The sequence below is a fragment of the Corylus avellana genome, chromosome ca2, assembly GCF_901000735.1.
Source record: "Corylus avellana chromosome ca2, CavTom2PMs-1.0".
Lineage (NCBI taxonomy): Eukaryota > Viridiplantae > Streptophyta > Magnoliopsida > Fagales > Betulaceae > Corylus > Corylus avellana.
This window is the reverse complement of record NC_081542.1, coordinates 49,768,137-49,778,609: the sequence shown is the minus strand read 5'-3', so window position 1 is coordinate 49,778,609 and position 10,473 is coordinate 49,768,137. Positions and strand designations below refer to the sequence as shown.

Below are 10,473 nucleotides of genomic sequence, written 5' to 3'. Positions count from 1 at the left end.
TAAATGTGATGTGGCTTTTAAAATCACTAATAGATAAAAAGTCAATAAATCACATCTCAAATTCAACGGTGATTTTAAAAGTCACATCATATTTGGGATGACTGTAGGAAGACTCTAGAAAGACTTATAGCATTACTCGTTCTTTTAATTTCACATAATATCTTGAAATCTATGATAAGATAAGAAAATTTTAAGACAATGATTGATGGATAAATTAGTCATCAATGCAGGAAACAAGCCATAAAGAGAGGATTTCACTCAGATTTTGCCTTAAATTTTGCCATTTCAAAGAAGAAAAAATGGATAGGTGAATGTATTGATACAAAATAAAACAATTTATGAGATTCTACAAAATTCTCCTCCTTGAAACACTGGTGACCAAAGAGTATTTTAAGAATAATACTATAAGTCTTTTTAGAGTCATATCAAATGTGATGTAACTTTTAAAATCAGCAATAGATCAAAAGTCAATAAATCATATCTTAAACTCTAAGGTGATTTTAAAAGTCATATCACATTTGGGATGACTCTAAGAGGACTATATGAAGACTTATAACATTACTCGTATTTTAGTACACGATAAAATCTTAGGCATCTTATCCAAATGGCCTGCCGTTTACTATTAAGGTCTTGACACAAAATAAATTTTTTATGTACTCCAATAAGAAAGATGATACATTAGCGTGGAACAATAAAACTAAATGTTACAAAATTAAACACCAAATGAGGACCTTCTCTATCACTGAAATTTATTTTGATTTCAGGTTCTAAAATGCATATCTTGGAACAAATTTAGAGTAAGTTTTGTCTGTCAATTCACCTATTTGGACGTACGGGTAAACTTTATAAACTATATCACATGATCGATCATGTTAGCAATTCAAACACTAAAAACTGTTAAAAATTCCGACCAGATCGATCATTCTGCCAAAAAGATTGTCTTTTTAAAAAAGTTCCATTTGAAACGGATGTTTGTGGTGCAACTGGAGTTGTCCATTTTGACAGTTTTTTAGCACAAACTCAGTGGTTTGAACACAATCTTATATATCCATCAAAAAAATTATAATCATTATTGTGATTTTCATGTTTATAAAAACATTTACTGGGTTTTTAGAAACTGTTGGCAACCACTCCGCCGGGGTAGGGTCGTCCCTGCCGGTGGGTTGCTAATTATACATTTACGCTTTTAATTTCTTATCCACGATATTATATATATATAGCAAGCAAAAGTCGAGAAAATAGAAATCAAATTACCATACAAATCTGACAATTAATAAAAACCTTTGATAACTTCTTAAACTTAATTAATTAATTAATTCTCCAAATCCAGTAAACAAACACATACCGGCGTTAACATTAATACAGGAAACACACAAAATCACCCACTCCAAAACATCTACGGATGCAGCTAATCTTCATCCAAATTTATATTCCGGCTAACCAAAATAACCTTAGGGCCGGGTGTGAGTGTCCTTAATCTGCTTAAACGAGGTGAGGTTCCTGAAATTCTCCCATGGCTTCTCCCACACAACAGCCTCGTAGTGCTTGGTCACGGACCCGTCCTTGGCCTCCAAGTCGAGCCGGTAGTTCGTTCCGGCGACGACCTGGGTCTCGCCCTTGACCACGCCCACGAACTTCAGGGCGGCCTTGGACGACTTGTTGTACTCTGCCACAGCGAACTCACCGATCTCTTTCACGTGCGGGTCGTTGACGTTCTTTATCGGCTGCCACCCGCCAACGAGAGCACCTCGGCCGCCGACGGCGGAGGCCAACAGGGGAAGGACGAGAAGGGTGAAAAGGTAAAAGCACAGGGCTTGGGCTTTCATTGTAACCGTTGGCTTCTTCTCTGATGGATTTTGGTAACGAAGCGTGAGCGTGAGAAAGAATGGTTGGTGGGAGACCGTTTATATAGGGGTCGTGGGACGTGGATAACGGGCAACGGCTGCTTATGGAAAAAAGTTGCATTTTTGCGGATGAGATTTGGCCTTGGAGTTTCAGGAAATTACAGTGGGCCCGGAACCGACATACGTTACGTGGAAGAAAATGTGTATGTGTTGGGATGTGGGTCTTGGTGGATTTACAGCCGTCAGACTTTAACAAAGATGGATACCAGTATACACGTGGCAGCTAGAAATAAGGGAGATTGGAGGTCGGGGAAGTTGGGTTGCGAACTTCCGTCGTCCATCCACGTGATGATGTGATGTGTTGGTCTGTTTTGTACGCGGCTGTGATTGGAGAGTGGGTCCCGCTTGATGGATTTGGTTCAGTTGGATTTCGGTGTACCGTTACGGTGTGCAGGGTGCTGTGTGCTATGTTCAGTGTGCTATAGCCTATCTAAGCAATCTCCCGGTCCTGTTTGATAACAGTTTTGAAAATAGTTTTTTGTTTCTAAAACAGTAAAGCGCGTTTTTTGTACTGTTAATGTGCGTTTGACAAACTATTTTAAAAACAAAAACAAGTGAAAATAAAAATACCAAAAAACTAAAATTTAGGGGTGAAGTAAAAGAGTACACGGTGTACATTTTTTTTTTTTTTTTATAATTAAAAATAAATAAAATTTTTGCACAGGCGTGTGCAGCACGCCGTGTGCTGTGTATCACGACTCAAAATTTAAATATAATTTTTTTTTTTTTTTTACATGTCTGCATAAAAGGAGGAGAAGACTTCGAACTAGTAACATCTGTTTCATTAGGCGTGATCCCAGCCGATTGAACTACACGAAATTTAAATATAATTTATACATGTCTTTTAAAACAGTTTTAAGTATTTTCATTTAGTCTTCTTTGTTTTTTTTCTAAATCGAGAGAAATATTGTGCTTATTGTTATTTACTTATATATAATATTAAATAATTTTATAGTTTGTCAAACGTTTTTTTAGCCAAAAAAAAAAAAAAATTGTTTTTGTTCTCAAAAATAGTTTTCATAAACAAAAAACCGTTTTTCTTAAAATTTTGTTAGATGGCTTAGGGTGAGTTACATTAGAGAAAAAAAAAAAAAAATGGTGTGGATTCATGCTTAACAATAATAAGAGGAGTTGAATTAGTAAATACTTTTATTTTTTATTTTCGAAAAAAAAATGCCTTACTTATTGTGCAATAAATAGAATAAAAGGCAATCTGAGACCAAAAAAAAAAAGGACTAAAAGGCAAAAACGAAAAAATCAGGTAAGCCAACCATGGAGCCCGTGAGGCCGTGGCCCTTCCAAGATTGCCAAAGCGGTATCGGTATGATCACGAGTCAGTTCGATTGCGAAATGATAACAAACTAAATGGTTAGTTTGGATTTCAAAACATACAATTTCATTTGAATAATAATTTTTTTATAAAATACATTTTAAAATGATATATTTTTTTAATTTTAAATAAAATTACACTTTTGACCGGCAAAATACCAAGCCAGACAGACGCTAATAACATGTTTGAGAAATATAGTTTTTAAGTAAAAATAACATATTTTAGTAAAATTTTTATTTTTAAACTTTTACTAAAAGTGCATTTTAGCAATTTTTGAATTTTTTGGACATTTAAAAACATTTTTTAATTTTTTTTTTATACCAAACAAGTACTTTTTGAATACGAACTTTTTTAATATTAAAACACTTTTAAACTTCTCAAACGCACGTCCAAACATACCTGAGGTGCAAATTTTATTATAAAGATTTCAGCTAGCTAGCTCTTTTTCCCTCTTCCTGTCATAGCAGTTGAGGTATTTCTATCAACCACACGATCAGATTAACTGTGGCCAAAGCACAATAACACCAAATTAGCTCACTATTCTGTTTGATAAGGTCTGGAGATTCATTTTTTTTTAAAAAAAAAGAATATAAAAACAACTAAAAATTAAACAAAACAAAAAATTCAAAAAACCAAATTGAGACTAGCTAACTGAAAATAAAGCCACTAATCATATATAGTACTGTTGGAATTTGTATAATTAATTTTCGGAAAGATTTCTCCCATTAGTGTGGAAATCTTGTGAAGAACAAAAGACCTTAAGAACACACAATCTTGCGTACATAAAATATAGATAGTAAGAATAGTATTTGTGTTTTCCTGAAACTATATGACTATAGAGTCTCAACTCAACTCTTCACCAAGAGTTGTGTCTCTTGACCGGTTACCTATACTAGAAGTTATATTGTCTTCATACAATCTGGTATAGGTACAACCACACTTCACATTGATCAATTAACATCTAATTAAATTAAAGTTTTGGGTGATGTGTTTATTTATGTATTCCTTAAATTTATTAATTGATCATAAACCACAAGGATAGAGTATAAAGACAAGTGGCTACCTCAGGCATGGAGGCCGCACCCTAAACATAAACCCCTACAAAGAGGGAGAGTATTATTACATGCAACACACACAATGATCACCCACTACAAAGCATAACGCTCTTGAACCGAAAGTCAAGCGAGACTAAACGAGAGAAGCCTCAATATCCCCGAAGCATTCTGTATTATAGCCACGTAGGTGTTGGTCACGCCCCCGTCCTGCACCGTCAGGGTGAGCCGGAAGTTCGTCGTCCTGGGATAGACTTCAATTTGGCAGCCACTAATCACCCCCTCGAACCAAAGGTCCTTCTTAGATGACTCATTGTAATCTGTTACCGCTGTCCACCCGTAGTTTTGAATTACCCAGTCGTTCACGTTCGGAATCGGCGTCCACGCGGCATCGTGCGCCGCTGCCAACATAGGAAGGACGAGAAGAAGAATATGAAGGTAGACGTAGAAGCACTGGGATTTCATTGTAACCGGTACTGGTTTTTCTGTTATGGGTAAATGTATATGATCAAACTGTACCTGAGAGGATGGAAGGTTGGCGGGTGCTTGGTTTTATATAAAGGGGGTCGTGGGACGCCGATAACGGGTACTTTTAGCAATGACGATCATTTGAGGTACACGTGTTACCCAGCATGCTTCCATTGTCTTCTCATTGAACACCTGGGCAGCTAAGGTGTCAAAGCTTACTTGACAGCAGGTGGGTAGAGTGCATGTGGGATGACCAGCTTTTACATCTTATAAAGGGGAGCAATTTTCCCCCCATTTACTCACAGCTCAAGTGAGCGTGAGATGAGGGAGAGAACTGGAAGAAGAGAAGAAAGAAAGAGGAAGAAAAGAAAGGAAAGAGAGGAGAAAAGAAGGAGAGAAGGGAAAAGAGAACAAAAGAAAGAAAAGAGAGAAAGAAAAGAAAAAAGAGAAAGAAAAAGGGGGATGAAGAAAAAAATAAATAAATAAATGAGAACTCTCCAAGGTAATATTTTCATATCTTTTATGGTATTTTTAGTATGAAGCTAAACTCTAATTTTGTAGTTGGAATTAAATTGTGGCTTTTAGTGTATAAACACTTGAATTGCTATTTGGAGAAGTTAATTATATTTAGAGTGTTAAATATTGATCATAAATTATTATGGGATCCATAGAAGTTGATGCTTATTGGTTTTAGATACTAATACGTCTTGTGATAATTAGAGTGATTGTTGTAAATGTTTCTAAGCTTTTGATATTAGGAGTAAGTTGCTAAATTAAATGGCTTAGGAGGAGAATAATAGTATGTCTAGATAAACTTCTTGATGATTCTATAGTAATAAGAATATTATAACCATTGTGTTTTAGTATAAAGCAATTGATTAAATTAAGACCTTAGTGGAGTTGATTCCTAGAATTCTATGTGAGGCATATAAATCAAGCTTGGTAGGGTTGATGTTACTATAATGTTTTTGGCTAAGGATAGATGATGGTAGGATAAAGATTAGAGTTAAGATCCTTATCAACTAAAGTGATACATGATTGAGACTTGAAAACGAATTGATGACTAAAGTACTTTTTATCTCCGTTGTAGGAATTGTGAGTTGGATGCGGGTTCAAAATAAGAGCATATATGCAATGCCAGGTAAGGGACACAACACCAAAAACCCCAACAAATTTTATTATAAATCTTTGGAAAAATGTTGGGGATTTTATAAAGAATTTACTTACATGATTTTTAATTGCACTTCTTTTCATATTTTAATGCCAAGTTTTATTCAATCATATGCCATTGTTTAAGAATTTTACGTGTTACAGTTACCCTACTTCATGATTTATGCATAACTGCAATTATGAATGAAAATAGCTCTTAAAGTTTATGGCATAGCATATAGTTACAAATGATTTTACAAATCATATGAAATATTATATGTGCATTCATGGTTATAAATATTTAATCCGAGATACGATTATAGTGACGATCGGTACCGCATAGGGTAGCATGGCAAGCACACCAAAGGACGGTTACTAGAAGGTGTGTGCTACCAGGTAGTTGACCTTCACCTAGGGAAGTTCCCAACCTGGTAGCTCTCCCCTATGACGACAAGATGAGTATATAGGTCCTTCAGGACAAGCCAACATGCACTGCTTACGGTAAATTTGTGGTGTCGCGTCAAAGGGTAAAACAATTCTTTTGAAATGAAAGTAAAAAGAAGTGCTTACTCATTTTGCAACTATCATGCTTATTTTGTTAATTATGTTATTCTGCATAAATTGTTATTGTGCATAACAAAGATTTTGACATAGAAATCTGCATAGCATGTTTTATAGCACCTTGGTGTTGTGACTACTTACTAAGTTGTCGAACTCATCCCTTCTCCCTATACATCTTTTTCAGATTGCTTTATATATCGTAATACTGAGGACATGGGTACCGGTGGGCCTCTTAGTTGTTAAAGATCCTATCGCTGCTTTATGAACTAGTAGGAGCAGTAGCAATAGAAGTGCTTGGGACTCCATTCTATAGACTAGACAGTTTTGGATAAGCATAGACGGTGTAACTTTATTGCTTATGAGATTATTGAATACTAGCACATTATGTGTTTGTGATTTTATAATGAGAGATTATAGTACTCTGGCGACGTTATGTCTCTGTGGTGATCTTATATTAGGATAATTATTTTTATTTTGTTTTAATAAGAATATGTTACAATTGCTCCCAATCACTCTATCTCTAGAACTTGGGGCGTTACAAAAAATATAAAAAGGCCCTCCAAATTAACTACCAATCATTTACGATTTAGCCCCACAATGTTCAAAATGTAATAAAATAGTGTAACCGTTAAATTGGATAGAAAATGCAATATGACGTCCTTTTGAAAAGGTTAAGTTACTTTTTTTTTTTTTTTTTTTTGAAAGAAAATGTTAAGTTACTAAAATGCCATTTTGAAAAAAAAAAAAATCAATTAAAAAAATACCCCTCAAAACGACGTGTTTGGTAAACACTAAAAAAAATAAAAAATCAATTTTAAGAAAAATTTAGAAGGGGTGGGGGTGGCTGCCATAGGCCTGGGGGTGGCTCATCGATCTCTCTCTGTGGTCCTCTATATTCTCCTTCAATGGCCGTATTTTTGTCCCTGGTGCTCCAACCTGAAAGTGTGTCTTTCAAGTTGAACGGCAAAACTCTGAAATTTCATATTATGCAGATGATGAAGATGGGAATCGTAATAAGTATGCTAAAAGGGGCGGGTAAGTAGATAGCTTTCCAAAATTGAATTCAAGTTGTTTTTTTCTTCATCAAGACATTTGTTCACAGAAAATATGGCAAACAAAGCCATCCAACTCTAGGACTGAACAGACTTCGTCATCTTCCTGTGGGTTTCTCATATGTCGGTCCATTTCGACACAAGTTTTTAAGAGCTTTGCTTCCTTTATGGTCAAGTGCATTACCAACTTTACGAGTGACGGCACCCCCACGAAAGGATGCATCAAATGCCAATGATGTCCCTGAAGGTTGTGTGCGACCTCAAAGATCATCAAGGATGGATCCCATGGCCTGGGGGTGGCTCACTCGCTACCCCACAGCCCCTTTTTTTAATTAATTAATTTTAATTAAATTATTATTATTTTTTTTTTAGGGTTTGCCAAACGACGTTATTTTGGGAGTTTTTTTAAATTGATTTTTTTTTTCCAAAATGGCATTTTAGTAACTTAACTTTGCTAAAATGATGTCGTATTGAATTTTCTATCCTATTTGATAGTAATGACTAATGAAGTGGCCAAATTACAACTGATTAGTAGTTTTGAAGGTTACTTTATTACATTTTGAACATTGAGATGCTAAATCGTAAATGATTGGTAGTTTGGGAGGTTTTTTTTTTTTTTAATGTGAATCAGGGGTATAAAGCTCATTTTGGTCACTTTGAACGTTTAAAATTTGACGAAAGGAAAGTACATTACATCAAATTAAAAGTTCAAGGAGTAAAATTAATAGTTTTTTGAATTAAGAGAATCTTCTCAAAATACGTGGTACTAGTTCATGAGTTTTAAGTGAAATTTCCCCCATTTTTTTTTAAAATTTTTTTGTTGCTAACACAATTTAATTTAATTAGGCGTCCATTTTAAATGAAACAACGTACCTTCAAGAAAATTGCATGGGAATAATTTGTTGTTTTTTCTGAATAATTTATTTTATTGACAATAACACCAAATCAGCTAACTATATATATATTCTGTTTGATAAGGTTTGGAGATTCATTTTAAAAAACAAGAATGTCAAAAATAATATAGAAATATATAAAAACAACTAAAAATTAAACAAACACAAAGTTCCAAAATCCAAATTGATACAACTTATTGAAAATGGTTAACCAGAAAAACAAATTGATACAATATTGATCCAACTATAATGGGACATATATTGTTACTACATTAATTTTTATTTTTTTTTTAATTTTTTTGTGTGTAATATATATTGTTTACATATTATCTATTGGGACGAAAGTTATGATGAATGTATAATTTACAAAATATTGGTTAGATTTAACGGAAAATTTTAACAAAGGATTTAATTTATCATAAATGTAATATGCAAGGAATAATTTGTTTAAAGTTTATGGTGATATGTTTATTTATTTTTTCCTTGAATTTATTGATAAACCACAAGGATAGAGTATAACGACAAGAGGCTGCATGCCTCACCCTCAGCCAAGAGGGAGAGCATTATTACATGCAACACACGTACACAATCACCCACTACAAAGCATAACGCTCTCAAACTGAAGGTTAAACGGGAAGAAACGAGAGAAGGCTCAATATTCCCGAAGTAACCTTATGGCCGGTTGTGAGTGGTCAGTAGCTGCTTAAACGAGGTGAGGTTCCTGAACTCCTCCCATGCCTTCTCCAACACAACAGCCTCGTAGTAGTTCTTGGTCTAGGACGTGACAGACCCGTCCTTGGCCTCCAAGTCGAGCCGGTAGTTCGCCCCGTCGATGACCTGGGTCTTGCCAATGACCACGCCCACGAACTTCATAGTACCTTGGGGGTGCCGTGGATTTTAAAAAAAAAAAAAAAAAAAAAAAATTATTTTTTATTAAACCCACGGCACTCTCAAACTTAACACATCACATGTTTGATGTAATATCTCAATGATGTGTAGTTGGTCAAATTTCTTTTATTTTTCTTGGAGTGATTATGGTCAGAGACTGTAAAGTGCAGTTCTAGATACTTTTTTTTTTTTTTTTTTGTATTTCTATCTTTTTGATATAGTGTCGACATGTTACATTCTAATATATCAATTTCAACACATATGTATGAACTTTTATAGATATTTTTTATGATGCATATATCGTGTGAATTACTAAATTTTTAAGGTGAAAAAAAGTTTTAAGATGCAAAAAAAAATTTTAACGACACCCCCGACACCCCCATTATAGAGTAGCTGGCTCCGCCACCGGGTTTTGGTCTTGAAGCTTAAGAGAGAATGGTTGGTGGGGGCTCGGTTATATAGGGGTCGTGGGACGTGGATAACGGGCAACGGCTGCATATGGAAAAAACTTGCATTTTGCGGATGAGATTTGGCCTCGGAGAGGGACTTCTTGTGGCTTGTAGTTGGATTTCGGTGTTCCATTTTACGATGTGGAGGGTGCTGTACTGCTGTGTGCAGTGTGAAGTTGGGTTGAGAACTTCCATCGTCCATCCACCTGATGATGTGATGTGTTGGTCTGTGATTGGAGAGTGGGTCCCGCTTGGTGGATTTGGTTCACTTGGATTTCGGTGTACCATTTACGATGTGGAGGTTGCTGCACTGCTGTAGTGCTGTGTGGAGCATATGAAGTTGGGTTGAGAACTTCCATCGTCCATCCATCTGACGTGTTTTGTACAAGTCACACATTTCAAAATTTTCTTTTAAAAATTAGTTTTTAAAAATGGGAAATGTTAGAGTGCAATAATTTTTCCACATTTTCACCATAAAAAGCTGATGTGGCAGGTACTCTTAATAATTTATTATTAAAATTTTCTTTTATTTTTAAATCAAAATTAAAACAATAAAAAACTAAGAAAAAAAAACACAAAAACTGCAAGGGGTGGCCGGCCACAATTTTAATAATAAATTACTAAGAGTATCTGTCACATTAGCTTTTTATGGTGAAAATTATTGCATTTTAGCATTTTTCTTTAAAAATTATTGAAGAACTATTTTTTTTTTTTAAAAAAAAATTAA

At 34.8% G+C, this 10,473-nt stretch overlaps 1 protein-coding gene across 1 annotated transcript; it reads right to left on the bottom strand.

The window, feature by feature from the left end:
- Window positions 1-1,276: 1,276 nt before the first annotated feature.
- LOC132171865 (cysteine proteinase inhibitor 1) lies at window positions 1,277-1,864 on the bottom strand. Its single transcript, XM_059583277.1, has one exon. The coding sequence runs from the start codon at window positions 1,824-1,826 to the stop codon at window positions 1,452-1,454; it is 375 nt and encodes a 124-aa protein (XP_059439260.1). The 5' UTR covers window positions 1,827-1,864; the 3' UTR covers window positions 1,277-1,451.
- Between the last annotated feature and the right edge of the window lie 8,609 nt (window positions 1,865-10,473).